Here is a 21676-nt window from a genome sequence, read left to right on the forward strand (position 1 = left end):
GCCCATTTTGTGTGGGTATTTATTGTAAACGAACAAGCCAAAGGGTATGAGACCACCAGGTGCTTAAATAGGAGATTCTACTTTAAACTTTGCACTAAAGCCAATCACATTAGTTATAAATTGATTGTACATGTTGGTTTGATCTAGTACATTTACGTCCATGCATTGTTATAAGGAGCTAACACAGTCAAGAGATGTTTAGACATGGAGATGGAGAGGAGTCGGATGGCCGATTCCGAGAGCTCCAGGAGCAACGGATGGGGGTGCAGAAGAAGACCTACACTAAATGGATGAACAGTGTCTTCTCAAAGAATGGGGTATGAACAAATCCTTCCAAAACATTGTTGAACTACAGTGCTTGTTCAGGCAACAAGCTCAGAGAAAAAATATTTGCTTCAAAACATTGTTTATGTAATGGTAACCAGCTGGTAGGTAGCTATGCAGTGTGTAAACCTCACTTCTCTGGCCTCACGCTACAGGCTGTAGCCTTTAGCCTCCTCGTTAGTGCAGCCGCCTCCTGTGCCAGAGATGCTGGTTCGAATCCCGCTCTGAGCGGGTCGAATATGACCGGTTACATTCGCACATCACAAAGCACCAACAACTCTTAGTTATTGGCTTATTTACAATTTATTGTATATTTTCAGTACATAAGCTGCCACCATATGCAGTTAATACTGCATGTCTGATTTGTTCTGTTAATGCATAAATGGTTTTAAATGAAGTGCAAAATGGAATCAACAGTTGGCAGCCTGTCTAGAACACTGAAAACTCAGGTTACAGTAAATATGAGAACTATATTACTGTCCAATCATATTAGAGGACTGGAACTTTATGTACGTATGTATGTACTATAGTTAGGTTGATGGGTAAATATGTAGATAGGTAGGTAGACAGATGGGTATGTTGCTGGGTAGGTAGATGGATAGATAGGTAGGTAGTTATGTAGTTAAATAGGTAGATAGGAAGGTAGATATATAGGCAAGGTTGGGGAGTAACGGAATACATGTAACGGGATTACATATTTAAAATACAAAATATTAGTAACCGTATTCCACTACAGTTATATTTTAAATATCAGAATACAGTTATGTTAAAAAAGTATTTTAATTACTGAAGAGATTAATTAGCATTTTATTGTAATATGTTTAATATAATATTTAGTCCTTTCAGATGGAAAACATTTATATATATAAATGATGCGATTCAAAGTGCATTTGAACAGCGGTGAAACACTTTCTTATGATGTGTTACATTCATACATGCAGACTGAGAAGTTTGAAGTAAGTCTGAAGCAAAAGAAATAGAAATAATAAACCTGTGAACATTTACCTTTATGCTAAGCTAAAATGCTATTTTTAGCCATTTTGCGTTTTTAGTTTTCTTTTTTCAAGAAAATCCACTTTAGATAATTTATTTTATAGTTGGTCGTCGGTATTTGGGTATATATGTTGGTATGTAGTTTAACAGGTAGATATATAGGTTAAGTAGGTATGTAGCAAGGTAGGTAGGTACAGTAGGTAATAGGTGGGTTGGTAGTTAAATATGTAGATAGGAATGCAGATCAATAGATAAGTTGATTGGTAGTTAGTTATGTTTATAGACTGGTAATTTGATGGGTAGATGTGTAGTTAAATATGTAGATATAGGTAGGTAGATAGATAGATGGATAACTGTCGACAGTGCAGTAATCAGTTTAAACAAACATTCACTTTGTCACAATAACTTATGGTGATATCTAGTATAATATAATGTTAGCTACCCTGAATCCTGTCTTGTGATTTACTTTAGTTTCCCAATGGAATGTGCTCCGTCAAGCATAATTGCCTTTAGATGTGAATCCTTGACCCCAGTTATGGCCATTATTATTTTTATCATTGTTTATTACCATCTATATTCTTTATGTGCCAATCTTATGATAAGCTGACAAACATACTAAGTTGCTTTCTCATGCAATTCAGGCACTCACAGACTGAGTAATAATCCATGAACACTGCATTGGAACACAGGAACTCAATAGTTAATTTTCAGACACTGTTATACAAACCATTGGTGGTTGAGCACAGGAGGAAAGATTTACCATAATGTATGGTCTTACATCAACATCACATTTAGATTTAGGAAGGAAATGGTACCGCCTCGAATGCCATCACACAAAATGTATTTTATGACAGATACATATCCACTGTATACATTTCCATATGTGAGGTGTGTTTAACAATGGTAGAACATGGCAGCATGACAAATAACCCAAGCCATAAGAATCCTAGTCTCGATAAAGTACTAACAATGTTATGTGAACCTCTGAGAAACTTACATAATAAACACTAATCATTACAGCAGGAAGATGTTCAAACAGACAAGTGGTTCTACATTAACCTTCCTTAACTTGTTAAGGCAAAAATATATAAATAAATAAAAAATAATAGCTGTGTACAAGCGACTCACCGAAAGAATGTTTTAAACATTTCCTTTTCCCTTTCCCCTTCCACATTTGCTCCTGTGTATTGTTCTGTATAAACCAGCATTGTTCGTAACATGTTTATTAAAAAAGGTCACACTGATTAAAAATAACTAAATATTGTTATCTGTTAAAATAGCAAATGTACAGTACTTAATAAACTACACAGTGCAACATGATCACAGGGGAAGTCAGAATGTTCCAGTGCCTTGAAATTGACCCCATTATGCAGAGTTACTGACAAGTGGCATCTCCCATCAGACATCACTGTGTTTACCTTCTCCTGTGGTGCGACTGGAAGTGCTTAGCATCAGCTCTGTATGAGACCTGGGTTCTCCTCCCATGTTGAAACTGGGTAGTAATCACGTTTGCATTATCAGTGGCCAGCACCATTCTGAGGTTTCATTTTCCATCTAAGAATACATTTGTACACAACTGATGGTTAGGTTTAGGGTTGGGTGTAGAGTTAATCAAATATACATTCCTCTTCACTGTATTACATCCTTTACAGATAAAACAACTCTAGTGCCCATCTGTGGGTATTTCACTCAGAAACTGGAACTCACATGTTCCTTTACCTTTAAAAACATTTCCCGCTTTAGCCAATGGGGGCAACAGTGAAAATAAGTGAAAAGTAATATATTAACAGACCATAGTTCAGTTTAATAGGCTGTAGTTCTATGGCATATAATACTAAATATACATCCACATGCCAGTTGCACGAATCTCTCCACTCTCAATCAAATTTCCTTTGCTCTCGCACAAAACTGGTCCCTGCTTTCGCAGAGTGCTCAAAATGTGTCCTGTGCACACGCAAATCTATTATAATGGCGTATAGCTCTGCATCTGTTAATTTCTATCAATATTCTGACTTGTGTACGTGGTTTATTAAGGGAGAAACAATACCTGAGTTTGAGGAATCAACTTGTCATTTGGCTGGTAACTTTTTTAGGAACTGCAGCATAATAAATGGTATGTAAATGTAAATCTTATGTAAAGATATGTAAATCCCAATGTCATTAGAAAAAATGAACAAATTAGGTTTCATATTTTATAGTCGTTAATCATGCACCAGTATGACGGACGCATTGACGTACAATTCTGTTAGACTGAATTTAAGGTTATCAAAGTCAGATGGGGGGGGTCAGACTTACTGTTTAAGACATTGAATACCCCTGCCATAAGACACGGTCTCATTTATTACAGATATTGGGCATATGTAAAACCAGCAAAAAACTAATTGCGAGTCCAAATATGAGATTCACTCAATCCATTTGTCTTTGACAGTAAAGAACAAAAACAAAAAAAATTAAGAGACATTATTCAGTTGTTAATCAAAAAATAAAATTAAAGAGAAACATTTAATTCTAATCACAAAGCATGGAATAAGTCATGGGACTCCACTATGGTTAGCTCAACCAAAACACTGTGAGATACGCTACAAACCGCAGAACTGCCACCATTCTTAAAGAGACAGCACCGTTTTAGCAAGTGTTCTGGACATCAATGTAAATACTTTTAAATACTACAAATATATTAATGTATACTTTATATGAAGTTGTATACCAAGTTAAGTTGCCATCTGTACAATTAGCCTCACAGCATTACCTGAAATATAATTGTTACATATATAAACAAAATGGACAATATAACTGAAATACACCCAAAAAAGTGAATCGAAATTGAGAGCTTGTAAATCAGAATTAAATCAGGAAATGTTTATCAATACCAAGCCCAATTAGGGATGCCAATAGATCAAACCAATACTGAGTGATGAATAATAATATTAATATAACATTAAATTATATTTATTCTTTGGTACACATCTTTGGTTTTGTATTGATGAAGGGGTACTTGAGCCATACTGATGGTGTTGTGGAGGTACTTAAAGCAAAAAAGATTGGGAAACACAGGGATAGTTCACCCAAAAATTAATATTCTTCATCATTCATGATTTAACTGATGTACCCCTTTGTCCTTTATCAGTTATATGTTGTTAATGGTCCAGCAGTAGACAATCAGTCTTTTTAGTTTCTAAAAAAATAGTTATGCAATAAGTGCAGGCAGATTTTTATCATTGCTCTTGTGTGATAAATGTGCATGGGAACTACATCTCTGAAGACCTAAGAGAGGAGCAGTGTAAACTCCCTCAGTTTGTTCCCCGGGTAAGCAGAGCCTATTGGAGGCAGAATACAGATCTGTTCAGAGACATTAGATTCCCACAGCACATGGATTAGGGAGTGGCTGCAAGGCTCTAGTTTGAAAGCTGAGAGCAGGACTGCTTTATGGAGAGCAGTGCGAATGAGTCACCCCATAGAGAAATACAGTGGCTATTAGCCAAGCACAACGTTAAAACAAAGCCAGCTGCTGGTTTCCTGCTCAACCCAAACTATATAATGAATAAAACGAATGCAAGTTTTAGAATATGAATTGCAAAAAATGAAGAAAGAAATAAAATTCAGTCACCTGGCACAGATGTTTACATACTGCATAGCCATTGCACTTTATTCCCAATTTATGATTATTTTATTGTATAAACTGGGTGGGGTGGATTGTGTGAGAGTGTATGGAAATGTGTGTAACTGCTCAATGTTCATTCACATTAAAGGAGAAGGTTGCCTTGACTGATATATTTACTGACCTGAGAACTGGTGTGCATCTGGTACGACTCTTGGAACACATCTCTGGGGAGAAACTGCCCACCCCAAGTCGACGCACCCTAAGAGTTCACTGTTTGGAAAACAACAGCATTGCCATTACCTTCCTTAAAACTAAGGTACACTTAAAACAATAAATTAATGGAAGGACAGAAATACAGCTGAAAGTAGAGAACAATATGTAAAGCTTATTAAAACTGCTTGTTACAACAATGCAACTTCCTCTAATACTTCCATATTTTCAAAGTGATTCAAATAAACTGAATGGAAACTAGAAACTGGTGGTATACTTTACGTATAATGATAATAAGTTAGGTACTTTCAGTCTGTTTATCTTCCCATAGATCCGGGTAGATTTGATTGGTCCAGAAAATGTTGTGGATGGAGACCGAACCCTGATCCTGGGCCTCATTTGGATCATTATTCTTCGCTTTCAGATCGGAGTCATCAATCTTGAGGTAGTAATTAAGGTCTTAAATACAACATGGAGTAAACGTTATACCTCTTTTTAACCATTGGGCCAAATGGTTCTGAGCATGTTAAAGAATTCAGCTGCATTTCCATTTGAGCACGGTTTGGTACATTATGATTACAAAATGTTCCCAGTCTGGTTTTCTTAGGACAGGGAACTGTGCATGTGGAGCGGCTGTAGTGAGGTGGCGACTCATGATTGGTCAATCACCCAGCCATTTCATTTTTATCCTGATTTGCATTGAAATAAATAACTGTAACCATGCCAAAAGACCTGGAACAATACAGAATGGCCGAAGTCATCAACGGTAGCATGTTCGGCCCGATGGTGGAAAATAGGTTTTGTGGCCCCTGTAGATACCCTTAATGGCATAAGGTGTGTTGCCACCGTTAAGAGATAATGCCAGAGTGTGCTTTGTTTCAGGCTGGTGGTGATGCCAGTGGTGCTCGGCGCTCGGCCAAAGAAGCTCTACTGATCTGGTGTCAGCGTAAGACTGCTGGTTATGCCAATGTAGATGTGCAAGACTTCTCAGGCAGCTGGAGAGATGGACTGGCCTTCAATGCTCTAATTCATGCTCACCGGTAGGTATCTTTTGTGTATTAAGTTATTCTTGTACAGAGTATTTTGACTGGATAGACCTCTTTTAAAAATCAGAAGAAATTTGCAGAAGTCAATTATTCAAAGTGTATTGTAGTTTAGGACTTAAACCTAAATACTTTCAACAAGTGTCTTGTTCCCTTTACAATGCTTCTCATCGTGTTTTTTTTTTTTTTTTTGTGCAGGCCTGATCTTTTCGACTACAACCGACTACGGCAGGATGATCCAAAGAGAAACCTAACCCATGCTTTCAGTCTGGCGGAGGACGAGTTTGGAATTATGCAGCTCCTGGATGTGGAAGATGTCATGGTGCCCCATCCTGATGAGAAGTCCATCATGACTTATGTCTCTCTGTACTACCACTACTTCTCCAAAATGAAGCAGGGCCAGACCATCCAGAAAAGGATAGCTAAGGTCAGTTAGCCAAAACTTTTAGAGAATGTAAAATGGTAAAACATCAGCAGTCGCAATGATAAAACTGCCACTACATGAAAAAAAAAATGGTAGTTAAGCAATATTGACAATGGTCAATGATGGAAATATAAAATTTGTAATATTATAATTATTGTCAGTGGTGCTAAGGCAAGCATCACTATTACCATTGCTCATTCATAGAGTTCATGCAAATCATGCAGCTTGTTGAGTGTATAGTCAATTACTTTCTTAGCAACTGGACATACAATTTTAACCTGGTGTATGATAAAATAGGCAAAACATAGACTTAACTGAAGAAGTGACCAAATCCATAGCTACGGACCAGAATATCTTACAGACAATGGTGTGAGCTCTTTTGACTAAGAAACCACCCACAACACCTTAGAAACTGCATTGCAATGTGTAACAAACAAAAAAACACTCAGAACAGCCTAGCAACCGCACACTGTAGTAACGCCCTTGCAGCTACTGACAACATCCTATTATCGTTAAGGAAACTTATGTATGGGAAAGCACCACTTTTCTTCTGAAAAACACACAGAGTTCATACACACCGCGCAAAAAGGTTTCCAGAGTGCCATGAAATTGTGACCGCAAACAACTATAATTATAGTGGCTAGTGATTAGACCTTTTTTAGAGCCTATATAGCATCAGTGGTTTAAGATTTGTTCGCTAAGGCCTTTTCCAGTCTCTTGAATACTGGGCTGGTAATAAACGTGATTATGTACAAAGATATCCACTTTTCTTTAGTCCACTGGGACAAGCCAATGTCACCTGAGCATGTTCCTGAAGACACATTTACACGCCCACATAGGGCATGTGTGACGCATGGGCACCCTCTGTCTGTGAAAGTATGAACTGCCGATACTGCAATGTTGAATGAGGACTCTAATCGAGAAGCACCTGGCAGCAGCCATAGACATCATGAGGCGGGGCTGCATATGGGGCGGAGTTACAAATGTCTCCCCGCCCACAACATACTCTCATTGGCTCGTTCATCTTTCATAGATATACATGATAGGAGATGTCATCGTTGCCGGTGTTATCGTTGTTTGAGAGAAATGTAATAGTTGAGTCAAACAAATTGATTATAGGCTACTGCTTACTTGTATGTGATATTAAATCCTAAATGTTATGAATTGTATCATACGTTAAATGTCTCGTACAAATCGGGATTTAAAGGCTGAAGCTGACGTGAAAATATTCTTAAAAAATGCCAACTGAGAAGCATGTATGACGCATGTGTTTTTTGAGCTCATGCACCGTCAGTACAGTATAAACAGTATTTATGCCTCATGCAGTATGCCTTATTTTCTGCTGTAGCAGACTGCATTCACGCTGTTGGTTTATGTGTGCATGTCAATTAGAAAGTTATTTTTAGACTGACGAGATAACGGAGCACACATTTTTGGAGCGAGAAGGAGAGATAATAGTTTACAACCCTTTAAATAAATTAATATGAATCAATATAGAATACGAGCGAAAGCACCGAAACTATCTCAAGAATGGACAATTTACAATAATTCATCAGCCTCTTGTTTACTATTGTTGAGGGCAGAAATGTAAATGTCTAAATTCCTAAAATACAGCGTAATAGATCGAGCAGATACAGACGGCGTTCTTAAAGCAAACTGTCCCTGAATGAATCTATTAATAATTATGCAAAATAATCCCTCATGATAATGAGCTGTTGTGGCAGAATCCGGGAGAGTAAAAGTGCATGTAAAACTGCTCTCGGTTTTTTCGAGAATAGCCAATTGCATACAAGCACGTGCCTTATGAACGAACGAACGAATGAATGAACGAGCAACATGTGTATTTGTGTTCTATCCCTCAATATTACGATATTTGAAAAAACGTTTATATTAAGAATCATTACATCTTTAAAAGTTTTTTTTTTTTTTTAATTTGCAGAAGATGGTAGGCCTACTGTTGGTTTTTATAACCCATATGTCGGGTACATTTGCATCAGAAATAATAACAACGCAATAACAATTGTGTGCGTATGTGTCATATATATTTAAATGTTTATATTACAAAAATTCTAATACACTAAAGATATAGCACTAAAATCTAAATTATCATGCTAAATAATTGTAACACTGACTACGACCGCATTAATATTATAGTTGAATCTTCACCATAGTAGGGTTAGTAATTTTGCCCTCCGCTCGTGTTTTCAACCAGACTAAAACAACAACATGCTGCATGCTCAGTCTGACTCTAACTACATTTGTTTGCAAATAACTGTGAGGTACAAAACAATTTCATATCACTTACGAGCCACAGCACTATAATCAAAATGATCGGGATGAACTATTTTAAAACGCTATTCCAGTCATATACGCATATAAAATATGACCGAGCCAATGAGAGTAAGTTCTGGGCGGAGCGACACGAGTAGCCCCGCCCCATATGTTGCCCCAGCCTGTTCTACAAACTGCAGCCAGGTAGCCTATGCTTGTTCTAATCTGGAAAATGACTCCGTGGGATTACTGGATTTTGCAGTGGGCAAAAGGAGGAGCCCTGGCCTTAATCAGATCAGAGTAAACTCTGTTGCTGTAAATGCTGCTTAATAAGAAAGTTCGCTAGCTGCATTTCATAGTGAGGAAACAGCTTTTGGAGTATGTTGGCATTATGGAGGAAGAATATGTGTTGATCCAGCAGAGATGAGAGATTCAGTCAGAGATGAATCGAGGCCATTAACATGGTTGCAAGGAATACCTGGAGAGACAGCAGAGTGAACTGTCCTGTTCTGCTTGTGCAGTACTACACTTTCACTCACCATTTCCACATGTGTGAATTGAACTGCAAGTGTGTTTTGAATGGGTCACATATGTGGAACATTGTTAGCTGTCACAAAAGTGCATTAAACAATGACAGACATCTCTTTGGGAGCAGCGGATAGATAGAACTCATCAAGGCTGTGAGATGGTGAGACTTTGTGTTAAGACCTCCAGCTCTCAGGTGTGACGCTACTGGGCTACCAGATGACAATGTCTTTCAGTGGCCATTTCAGTAGTCAGTGGCTGAGATGGCAGAACATGAGACACACAATAATTACGCCACAAAGGAGTGTGCTAGCTGCGGGAAAGGTGTGTATTAAGTAGGTAGATATACGTGTAGCTAAATGTTGACAGTTAGTGTAGTTCAAGAAAAACAGGTGCTCCCAAGTCACCTATCCTACAATAAATAGGTACTTATTGTCATTTCTCATTACACTATATACAGTATAGCTTACTATTTGTGTTATTGTGTCAGTATGCATCTTGGGCCATTTGAGAGTGTTTCAGTTGAATTGTAAAGATCCTTTTTATATGTAACAATAAATGCGCAGTGATATATGACATACTGTAGGAACATTTTGTATTCAAATATCAACAACTGAAATTCAATTATGTTTTTTTACAATGTGTGCTGATATGTGGAGATCCCGGTCAGGAGCCAAAAAGCGCAGCCACTGTTGACTAAAATAAAAAAATGTTTGTTAAATATTCATATATTTTGCTTTTTTGATTTGTAACCTCCAGTTGTGCTATTTAAAAAAAAAAAAAAATATATAAATAAATAAATAAATAATTTAAAATAAATTCATGCTGCTGCAAATAGTTCACCCCAAAATAAAAATTCTGTCATAATTTATTTACCCTCATGTATTTCCTGAAGCTGCCTTTGCATTGCATTCAGCATTCACATATGACTGGATGTTTTTCTGCACCTAGTGTCAGTTGTGATGAACTGTTAATTTGCTATAGATATTATTTGTTGTGGAGAACCTATCAAAGGTTTGCTACCAAACTGTAGAAGGACATTACTGTGTGTGATTCTGGTGAGCAGATGGAGGAATTCAATGGAATTCATTATTAATATTCACTCAGTATTTTACTGTTATTATTATTTATTAGTAATACTGTTTTTTATAGTTATTATTATGATAATTAACAACAACAACATTTCATCAAATAGGAAGTAGAAATTCATAGTTGTGATTTAAAATATGAAAGTTTTGCATGTGCAGAAATAAAGTACACATTTAGTCACACATTTACTGTAATTACAAAAGGATTTTATGATTTATTTGCAACGTCAATGACTTCTACATTCACAACTGTTCCATATACAAAAGTAGCAGGTGTTAAGAATAAAGTTCAGGACAAAATCTATTACTTTAATGCTGAACTAACCTCCTGTTAAAAGTACTGTGTGCTGCAGTATGAATTTCCATCATCTGCTGTGGTTGGGTAACATACATAGCTATCTATGATCAACCCTCATCCTCAACCAAGATTGTTTATATTAAAAAGCTTCCCCATTGTATGCAGATTGTTGGCCTTCTGAAAGAGCTGGATGATATGAAGGGCCAGTATGAGAGCATGGTGTCAGACTTACTGCGCTGGATCAAGACCAAAGTGGTGGAGCTCAATGACCGCTCTTTCCCCAACTCCCTGAGAGACATGCAGCATCTGGTGGCTGCCTTTAAGACATACCGCACTGTTGAGAAGCCTCCCAAATACCAGGAGCGAGGAGCCATCGAGGCCCACCTATTCAACTTGCGAACGAAGCTGAGGGCAAACAACCAGTGGGACTACATTCCTCCGGAATTCAAGACCTTGGGGGACATCGAAAGAAACTGGACCTTGCTGGAGCGAGCGGAGCACCATCGAGATCGGGACCTACAGAGTGCGTTGATGAGGCTGGAGCAGCTGGAACAGCTGGCCCATAAGTTTGGCCGCAAGGCTACGCTGAGGGAGAGCTACCTAGAGGACACTCTTCAACTGATCCAACAGCAAGACCTGGGAGACCTGCAGAGCCTAGAGCAGGCAGACACTACAGTTCACAGACTGGAGGCCCTGGGGACGGATGTGCTTGCTCGTGAGCCACGTTTCCGTGCTTTAAGTGAAATGGCTGCTGTCATTGATAGGGGGAACTACCACAGCAAGGCGCAAGTGATTCACAGGTGAGGGGGAAAAGGAGTTGCAGGTAATAATATATAATTAGTTGACTGATATAGGGAAGACTGAAGCTAGCTGCCACACAGGGAAGTTATCACGAGGGCTATATCTCTGCAACAATACAACTTTGAGTCACAAGTCCAAATGTGAGTTTTCTCTAACAGTGGTTTTGTATGTTGGTTTTAAACAGCTAGTTAAAAGCCCTTGTAAATTAGAATAATTTTTGTGACAATTACCCTCCAAAGTATATTTTCACTTTCATATTTGTTTTTTATAGCTCTTGGGTAAATAAGCGAACATAATCAAACAACACTGGCATGCATTTAGGCAAGGGACACCTACCTGTATATTATGAGAGTATTCAGATTTAAAGGTTTAAAAGTGATCTTAGGACAAATGTATTTTTTATGAAAGTCAGGTTGAGGCATGTGGTCACATTTTTAAAAGGGCAGGTTGTCCCATGTTTTTTTAAATGTCATAAATGTACGCAATTCATAATTTACAATTTGTTGGCCAAAACAATGTTTTGATATTGTTTTGTACGTTACCGTTTCTATTTTGTTGTTTCATGAATTGTTTTGTGCATCAATTACTTTACTTTTTAAATTTAGCTGAAAAGCCAATAATAGGTGAAGTTATAGTTTTAGTGGTTGTGATGGGGGGAATTAGAGTACAAAAAGTGAAAACTAGCCCTGTTCTCCCGTACTACTTTTTTGTATATTACATTAGTATTAGTAGAGACGTGTCAAATATAAGTTTGAGACATAATGTTTTCCACTCCCCTCTGAGCGTTGTGGTTTCTTACTGATTCAATTCTGAGAGAAAAGTATTTGAAGGTAACTTTCAACTGAATGTGCCAGCTCTTTGGATATTTATATAAAATGTTTTTAATGAACACAAGGGTTAAGCATAAAGGGCTTGAGCCATTGGTGAAACTGAATTTAAACATCTGTTAGTCCTTAGGAAAGTGTGTGTCGAAACAGTCTTCAAAGTTTTCAGAGTAAAAACTCACTGTTAATCTCAGATGTGGACGTATTTAGTGATTATCTCATTATTGTTTCATTGTTATCTTGTGTGTGACAGGCAGGTGGATATCATGAACCGATGGAAAGATTTACTTCAGCTGCTGCAGCAGCGCAGAGAGCTTGTTGAAGATTTTGTAAATACATTCACTGTCCTTAGAGACATTGAGTTAATCTCCCAGGACCTTAAGGAATTACAGGTGAACACGGATCATTTCACAAAAATCAGCAGTTTAAAAAATTATAAATCCAGTAAATGGTCTTTGCACAGAAAGACACAATTCACCAAGTAGACATTGATATTATGAGCATTATGAATTCAGAATGTATAAAAAATGCAGGCCGTAACAGTCTAATGTCCCTGCTCTTAGGCACAGGAAGTTTCATCTGACATTGGAAAACAGCTGCCAGAGGTAGTGGCTCTTCTGCAAAAGCAGGACCTGCTAGACACTCAGATCATTTCACTAGGGGAAACCTTAAACGCTATCAGCAGCAGTGCCTTAAAGTGTAAACACAAAGGTGCCACAAAAGTCCAGAGAGAACTTCAAGGTCTCAATGCCCAGTACAACTCCCTACTGTCTCTCAGCAGGAACAGGTAAACTCTTCCATTTTCTTTGTACAAATGTGTTAGCCCTTTTTCACATGGCAAAAAATTAAACTTTTGACCTCACTTGTGGCAAGACCTCTGCACTAAGACACAGATTTAGCTAGACAGTAGATTGCAAGACTATAGTAAAAGCGGTTGCAAATATGAATTCAGAAAGTATCATATAATTATCTTTCATATAATTTAAGTGCTTCTCATTGTGTTTTAAATGTGATCTTCAAGAAATGCAGACAGTATTTGTATATAGCTGAATTTACAGTAAATACTAGGTTTATAGAGGTATAAAAAAAAACACTGTAGAAACATACAAGAATAATACTGTCTGCTTTTTGTCATAAAAGGAGAAAATCCCTTGAGGGACAGCTGAAGCTCTTTGAGTTTTTCCATGACTGTGAAGAAGTAGAGGCATGGATCTATGAAACATGGGTCCTCTTACAGGCAGCACCTCTTGGGAGAGACCTCAGTCAGATTCAGCAGGCCATTCAGAAACACAAGGTATACAGCCATCATACAACAGAAGATAAAAATACCAAACTGTATTATTGAACAAACCCATTACTGTCCAATTTTTTTCAGAACAATCTATTGCAAATATTTAAACTATCAAAGCTACTAATATTTGCAAACATTTCATGTCTGTGGCAGGCTTTGGAGGCAGAGATACAATCACAGGAATCTCTGTGCTCTGGGGTTTTATCCAGAGGTCAAGAACTATGCAGAGGAAGACATCCCAATGAGAGAGACATCCAAAAGTGGATTCGGACTCTTCAGAAGCAATGGCAGCAACTTAAAGACCAAGTCTCTATCCGAAAGAACAGACTGCATGCAGCCAACGTCATTAAACAGGTTTACTATCAGTAGCCAGGAGAACTTGGTGTACTGTAGATCCCAGCATAGGTTTCCATAAAAATTTGTTTTAAACAGGATTCTTCCTTTCTCTCAGTATTTTGCTGATGTTACTGAAGCCATTTCATGGCTTGCTGACCGCAAGCCCCTTTTAATTGATGAGGATTATGGAAAGGATGATGCCAGCACTACTGCTCTGCTCCAGCGTAACCAGAGACTAGAGAAGGAAATGGAAGCTTACGCCTCAGAAGTGAAACGACTGGGGGAGCAGGCCAAGAGTGCTGCACAACTTGCTCCTCTTACTGTGGGTAACCATCAAAACATAACATTATTTACATACAGAGCTTGTTATGTAAAATATAAAGATTATTTTAACAATATACAGAAATTAAACTCTTAAGTCTATCTGAATCATCTTTTAATATTGCTTTGTGTAGGGTAATAGTGAAGAAATGTCATAGTTCCATGTATCCATCCAATAAATGTGAATCCTCAGCTTGTACGTTTATTATTATTATTGTAAGATTTTATTGTTTTTATCCCCTTTTCGCCCAATTTGGAATGCCCAATTCCCACTTCTTAGCAGCTGCTCATGGGGGTGCGGTTACTCACCTCAAACCTCCGCTTCTGAGACAGTCAAACTGCACATCTTATCATGTGGCTTGTTGTGCATGGCACTGCAGAGACTCCGCATGTGGAGGCTCATGCCACTCTCCGCGATCCACACACAACTTACCATGTGCCCCATTGACAGCGAGAACCACTAATCGTGACCACGAGGAGGTTACCCCATGTGACTCTACCCTCCCTAGCATCCAGGCCATTTTGGTTGCTTAGAAGACCTGGCTGGAGTCACTCGGCACACCCTGCATTCAAACTCGTGACTTCAGGGGTGGTAGTCAGCATCAATACTCGCTGAGCTACCAAGGCCCCTATTATAGTAAGATTAATAAATTGCACTAACACTATGTTTTACCTATTTAAGACTGAACTCCAGCAGAGTAGAATGGTCCACTACAGTGATTCATCAGATGGTGAAGATGAGAAAAAAAGAGCTGACAATCGGAGCAAAGTCCTTACCAAGGCTATACAACAAGAAAAAGCAATGATCAGGTTTAAATATAGAGGTACACAAGAATCCTCTAGTGCTAAAAATGTATAAATGCTGCTGGTCTGGTTTTGTGAATACAATTGGTTTTGCTCATTATTTTGACTGGTTTGCAGGTGAAAAATTAACCTGGGACCGAGGAGAAATATTGACAATTGTCAGCAGGGAGAAAGGTGGTACGATGCTTCTTAGAGACAACAAAGGAAATGAGCAACTAGTGTCTTCCACGTACATCAAGGAGCTGCTGCCTTCTGTAAGACTCTCCATTATGAGACAATGCCTAACTTCAAATAATCCATTTAAATTTCAAATCTCGGGTCAACTCATGAGCCATAAAACCTTTTTGATTTGATTCAACCAAATGCAGGAAGCACCACCAGAACCAACAAATGGAGTATCCGAGAGTCCGGAAAGAAATGTGAGTCGTCCTCGCCGCGCTCGTTCCATGCGCCGTGGTACAGCTGAAATCTCAACCTCATCATTGCCTGACCCACATTTCCAAAAAGACACCATAGAGAGCACACAGAGCAGTCTGGAACAGGACTTCAACAGCCTTTATCTGTTAGCACAGGTAAACATTCAAGCCTTCACCTGGCATTGCTCTAATGAACTTGTGAAGAGCTCTATTCATTATCTTTAAGAGGATTTTAAAGGTATTCCATACTTGTAAGTTGTATTTTCTCCTACCAGTCAAAAAATAAAATCTTGGATGAGACTGCACGACTACATAGGTTCTATAATGCCTGTGAGGAGTTTGAGTCCTGGATGGGAGACAAGGAGAATGTCCTCAATACTTTCAGCTCCAACTCCAACAACTTAGAGGTTGTTCAAGCCAAATATGAGGTCAGTCCACCATTCTGAAAACACATGTTGAGCAGACCTACAAATATTCTGCAAGTCAACATAAATCACCTGCAGACCATATCATAATGATATTATTTGACATATTATGCAGTATTGTTTAGTGGAATAAATGTGCTCATGTTCTTTGTCTGACACATTGGTGTTTTGATTTAAAGGCATGTTTCTCAATTCCACACAGAACTTTCTTACCGAGCTAGCCAGTGGTAGAGGGCAGCTTGATGATATCACCAAGCTCAGAGAGGAGCTTGTCAAAAACCAACACAGCAAGAAGAGAGAGATTCAACTCCGACATGGGAATATAACACGCAGGTATGAGGGCTGTCATACCACCATACTGTAGGGCTGTTAAAACAGCTTGAGTTTAAAGCATAATTAGGCCAAAATACCAAAAATGGCCAAACATGTGTATGCCTCTTAAAAAAATTATATGTACTTGTTATGCTTAAAGGTATTAATTTGCATCACCAGGTGGGAACACATTCAGAAACTGAAGGATGAGATAGCTCACGAGCTGCTAAGCTCTGCTGATGTGAAGTCCTTTCTGCAGACCTGCCAGGATGTCCAGGCTCAGCTCCAGGACAAGCTAGCCCAACTTGACACACCTGATGTGGGCAACTCACCATCAGCCCTGCAGGCTGAGGAACAAAGACAAGCCCAAGCTGAGAGGGACATAGATGCCTTGGAAAGAAAAATAGGTTACCTTAAAAGTGTGGCCAAAATGTGAGTTTGCTACAAAATAATATTACAACACCAGATTTCTTTGATTGTCTATATGCTTTGGTAATTAGGACTGCTTATTCCTGGCACATCTGAAGTTACTTACAAAAAATGCAGGAGAATTTCTGTTTTGGTTTAAATGGCATTATCGCCACTTATTACAGTAATTCTACCATCCTTCATAATTAGCCTATTGACTATGATTCTCATGGCTGTGATACAGGAAACAGGACTGCAATCCTGCAGAGAGTGCCGCTATTATGGAAGAAGTACATTCTCTGGAGCAACTCTTGCAGCAGGTGAAGGCCCAAGCCATTCAGAGACAACAAAAACTGGATGAAGCACGGCGTCTACAGTTCTTTCAGAAAGAGACTAGAGACCTGTTGCTGTGGGCAGAGGCAATACAGGAGCGCCTTCTGGAAGAGGAGACCGGGTCTGATGTAGCATCTGTTCAAGCCCTGCTGAAGGAGAATCAGGATCTGAAGCTGGATATTGAGCAGCAGACAGAAAAGTTAGTTGCGTTTCGTCTTTATCTTGCTATAGTAATTAATTAGTGCCTAGGATTGATAATAATATTATTTCAGATTAAAAGATATAAAGAAGCTTGGTGAGTCTTTGGAGATGCCATCTGGAAAGAAAGGGGCTATAGATGTTCAGCAGATGGTCACAAAGTTGGATCTTCATTGGAGCCAGCTGAACAATCTGTGGTCTAGTCGAAACAGAAGACTTGAGCAAGCACTGGAGTTTCAAAAGCTGAATAAGGAAGCAGATCGCTTGGAAGCCACAATCTCTGGTCATGAAGCCAGGCTGAAAGTCAGAGACTTGGGGGTAAATAATAGAGATGATGCTGTTACAATAAATTCCATTTATTATTTTCTTGCCTCTAAGAACAATTTGGTCTGACAGTAAGAGATAAGTATTTCTTGTGCAGGACTCTGTGGACAGTGTTCACAGTTTACTGGGCCGACAAGAAGAGCTTGAGGCTTTGCTTGGGGCTCTTGAACGATCCATCATTCTCTTTCAAGACAAGAGTCAGGAGCTCATCAGCAAGCGTAACTTTGCTTCCAAAGAGTGAGTACACCCTTTCTACTTGTTTATCCATATTGTAAATGCATTATTGGATAATTATAATAGCTAGTTTCTTACATATGATTTTGTCTTGATAAGAAAAGGTATTTAACTGGTATTCACCTTTCCAGGATTCAAAAGCAATCAAATGTCATTCAAGATCGATACATGAGCCTGAAAGAAAGTTGTAAATTAAGGCGACTTGAGTTACTTGCTTCCAATAAATATCAGGTAGGCATTTAGTTTATTTTGCAATGTGGTGGCCTGATTGATGGACCTTTAGTTTTTGTACAGTATGTAGTACCATGTCAAATGCTGATGAAAGTAAAAATGTTTAGGTACCAGACTAAAAAAAAGAAAACTTAAATATGCTCAATACAAAGGGCAGGTTTCAAATATTTTATTTTCCCTTTCATAGGAATTTTTGAGGGATGCAGAGGAGATGATGCTGTGGATGGAGGAGAAGTTTGAGATTGCTGAAGATGAATCGTACAGAGATCCAAACAACATTCTTCGCAAGCTCAAAAAACATGAGGCAGCAGAAAAAGAGATGCATGCCAATCAAGTTCGCATAGATAGACTGATTGAGGTACAGGGCCACATATGTATTGTTTACCATTTCATTGTAATTCAGTTCTAAATTGGGTGGCTCTTTGACAGAAAAAGCTACAATGTAGACCAGACATTATGTAGAAAATCAGCCCCATCCACTATGAACAGCTATTAGGCATTGCCACTACTGAGATGGCAGCCTTAAAAGTGAATTTGTTTGGGGGCCTGGGTAGCTCAGTGAGTAAAGACCCTGACTTCCACCCCTGGAGTGTGCAAGTTTGAATCCCAGGGTGTGCTGAGTGACTCCAGCCAGGTCTCCTAAGCAACCAAATTTGCCCGGTTGCTAGGGAGGATAGAGTCACATGGGGTAACCTCCTTGTGGATGCTATAATGTAGTTTGCTCTCGGTGGTGCACGAAGTGAGTTGTGTGTGGATGCTGTGGTGGAAGACATGAAGCCTCCTCATGCGCTATGTCTCCACGGTCAGTCCTCGGATTCCTCTGTAGTCCTGTCCACGCATACCTTTGTAGTGCCGACTGCTCATTCATTGTCCTCCTCCTCAGTAGTCCCGGCCATTAGACCTCAGCCCTTGGCTTTCTCCATAGTCCTGGCCATTCAGCATATAGCCTCCTCCTTGGTAGTCCCAGCCACTCATTCCTTAGCCTCCTTGGAAGTCCCAGCCACTCATCTTTAGCCACAACCATTAACAACCACACAGCAATAACTTCACAGAAATATTAAACTGTTCCACCAATTGAACATGCAATGATTCAATCTGTGAAGTTACTGGCATTGGCCATTAAATAAATTATGCAAATAGAGGCACGTATCATGGTGTTTTGATTGACCCATTGCAAAAATCCCCCTACAATCCAAAATTCCCTGACATCCCCCAAATGTTTAACATGGTCCTTCGAAATGGAAATTCCTTTACACCCCTAAAAAAAATTCACTTTATGTCCATAGTCAAAATTGTGTCTCTGCAACTATTCTTCAAGTGTGTTTTTGCATGAATTTGTCAATTTTGGATTTCATGTGGTTAGGCTGGAGAGGATATGTTAGCAGATGATCACTACAACAGCCAAAGTATTCAGAGGAAATCTCGAGAGGTGCGCAATAGGTGGACTGAGCTCCAGAGAAAGATGGCAGAAAGAGGGGACAAGCTACGACAGGCTGGCCAGCAGGAGCAACTCATGGAGCTGCTCCAGGTACTTATATTCAAGCTCTGTTATACTTTTGACTACTGTAGGATAGCACTGGAAGAAGGATTGAATCTACTTCACCACTTTGTAAACTTTTGTCTGTTGCTCACGCACACAAAAAATTAAGTATGCTTTCATTTTTGTATACTTAAAAGTATGTGCTCCTTTTCAGGATGCAAAATTGAAGATTGAGGCTATTGAGAGAATGTTACAGAATGCTATAAGGGGTCATGACCTCCGCTCAAGCCGACAGCTCTTCAAGGAACACAAGCAGCTGGAGGAGGAAGCACAGGAGCTCGCTGAAAAAATAAATTCCATTGTCACCCATGCCAAACACCTGGCCACCAACCATTTCGACTCTCATCGCATTCTCAGGGAGACTGACACTTACCTGAAACTGTTAGCACCCATTTTGTTTCACAAAAAGGCTTCTCCATATTTTCCAAATGTTTTTCAATTGTTTTTAAGGAAACAGAATGGCCAATAAATGGATTATCAGTAATATGTATATGCAAGCATAAATCGGTAAATAATTATAAGGTGCTGCAACTCTTAACGTTTTAAAAAGCCTTTGCCTCTGTTCTATTTCCCAGATTTAAGTCTCTACAAAAACCTCTTGATCATCGCCGAAGCCAGCTAGAGGCAGATGTTGCACTATATAGCTTTTACCATGATGTAGACTTAGAGCTAAGTTGGATATCAGAGCATCACCCTGTATCTGATACTACAAATTATGAAAGATCCCTGGCTGGGGCAGTTAATCTGCTTCAGAAACACAAGGTAGGGTCAGATTTAAGTGTGTGCTTGTAATGAAAACATCTATTCAAAAAGGTGTCGGTGTTCTCTGAGGCCTGTAATTTACAGGTCTCATAGTGTTGCACATTGTTACTTAATTGCTCATCATACCTTTAAACCAGTAGTGTAGTCAAGTGCATACACAATCATATGCGGTATGCCCACCTATCTTTCTAAGGATTTTGCCTATGCTTACCTAAAATGAGAGATAATACATATCATCGGCAGAACAATGAATAGGCTTTTGACCCATAACTTTTCAATCTACTGGTGTGAAGCCACAGCACCATTGAGTGAATTGTCATTTTTTTTTTTAATCTTAAAAAGTGTACAGAGATTTTATCTATATGCGCACAGAGCAGCGCAGGTATTTCTGATAAATTCACAGCATGCCCACCACTTCAGTCACCATTACACCACTGCTTTAATCTAATAATAACTGTACATGTATTGGTGAACAGTATAGCTGTTAATCCTTCCCAAACCCCCCTCTAGGACCTACTGGCAGAGGTGAATGCCCACAATCAGTACCTGCAACGAATACTGGACAGAGGAAGAGTCATGGCCCACTCCAATCAGTGGAATGGTCAGGAGGTGGAGCAAAGGTGTGAGCAACTGATTACGGAGTGGGAGGGGCTAGAGGAGACTTGTGAGAAACGGTCAGCCGAACTAAACAAGGCAGTTACACGGGAGCAGGTAAAACATTGCAGTGTTTGCATTTATTTTTTTTGACCCAGTAATTATGCATGCAATGAATAGTTATTTTTTTCTTTTTTTCTTCTATTTTTTCTAATTTCAGATTTTGCTTGACTGCACGGATCTGGAGACCCAACTGTCAGAAACATCTGCTTTGGTCAGCACTGATTATGGCAAGAATGAATTAGCCACTCAAAGTCTAATGAAGCAACACCAGGTAAATAATCTTTGGAGTCGGCTAATGCAGTAGGTTAAGGTAAACATTAACACTCACATGTTTTTTTAATGATTGTTTTTCCAGGCAGTGGAAGGGCAGATTGAGGTACTTACTGCCCAGGTAGATGAACTCAAGTCCAACGTAAAGCAGGCTGTACGTGCGTGGGGTTTAGAGGAGTTGAATAGGTCCTACAACCACATTAAATCTAAGCTATGTGAGGTTCAGCAGTCAGCAACAGTCAGGTAAATGAATAATAACATAAACATTACTACCATACCAAGGCAAAACACAGTAACTGCATATGAGTTGTATAATGACTGGAATGGGTTGTAATTAGACTATGATCTGTCCTGTGACAGATGGCTTTGGCACGCCTATGCTCAGATTTATCGACTATGTATATTTGATATT

The 21676-nt window shown here is 39.0% G+C and overlaps 1 protein-coding gene across 1 annotated transcript in view; it reads left to right on the forward strand.

The window, feature by feature from the left end:
- Positions 1–194: 194 nt before the first annotated feature.
- Positions 195–21676, forward strand: part of sptbn5 (spectrin, beta, non-erythrocytic 5) — a 46601-nt gene continuing 25119 nt past the window's right edge. Inside the window, exons 1-28 of the mRNA XM_052145220.1 lie at positions 195–317; positions 5067–5234; positions 5460–5576; positions 6011–6168; positions 6370–6598; positions 10943–11577; positions 12656–12794; positions 12966–13189; positions 13543–13696; positions 13847–14047; positions 14145–14351; positions 15033–15174; positions 15272–15408; positions 15523–15726; positions 15846–15998; positions 16198–16328; positions 16488–16739; positions 16960–17247; positions 17321–17564; positions 17668–17807; positions 17936–18035; positions 18223–18393; positions 19399–19563; positions 19730–19956; positions 20151–20337; positions 20848–21048; positions 21152–21265; positions 21350–21507. Coding sequence (XP_052001180.1) covers positions 195–317; positions 5067–5234; positions 5460–5576; positions 6011–6168; positions 6370–6598; positions 10943–11577; positions 12656–12794; positions 12966–13189; positions 13543–13696; positions 13847–14047; positions 14145–14351; positions 15033–15174; positions 15272–15408; positions 15523–15726; positions 15846–15998; positions 16198–16328; positions 16488–16739; positions 16960–17247; positions 17321–17564; positions 17668–17807; positions 17936–18035; positions 18223–18393; positions 19399–19563; positions 19730–19956; positions 20151–20337; positions 20848–21048; positions 21152–21265; positions 21350–21507 — 5369 coding nt within the window. The remainder of the gene's footprint in view (positions 318–5066; positions 5235–5459; positions 5577–6010; positions 6169–6369; positions 6599–10942; positions 11578–12655; positions 12795–12965; positions 13190–13542; positions 13697–13846; positions 14048–14144; positions 14352–15032; positions 15175–15271; positions 15409–15522; positions 15727–15845; positions 15999–16197; positions 16329–16487; positions 16740–16959; positions 17248–17320; positions 17565–17667; positions 17808–17935; positions 18036–18222; positions 18394–19398; positions 19564–19729; positions 19957–20150; positions 20338–20847; positions 21049–21151; positions 21266–21349; positions 21508–21676) is intronic.

This window comes from Xyrauchen texanus, chromosome 16, assembly GCF_025860055.1.
Source record: "Xyrauchen texanus isolate HMW12.3.18 chromosome 16, RBS_HiC_50CHRs, whole genome shotgun sequence".
Classification (NCBI taxonomy): domain Eukaryota; kingdom Metazoa; phylum Chordata; class Actinopteri; order Cypriniformes; family Catostomidae; genus Xyrauchen; species Xyrauchen texanus.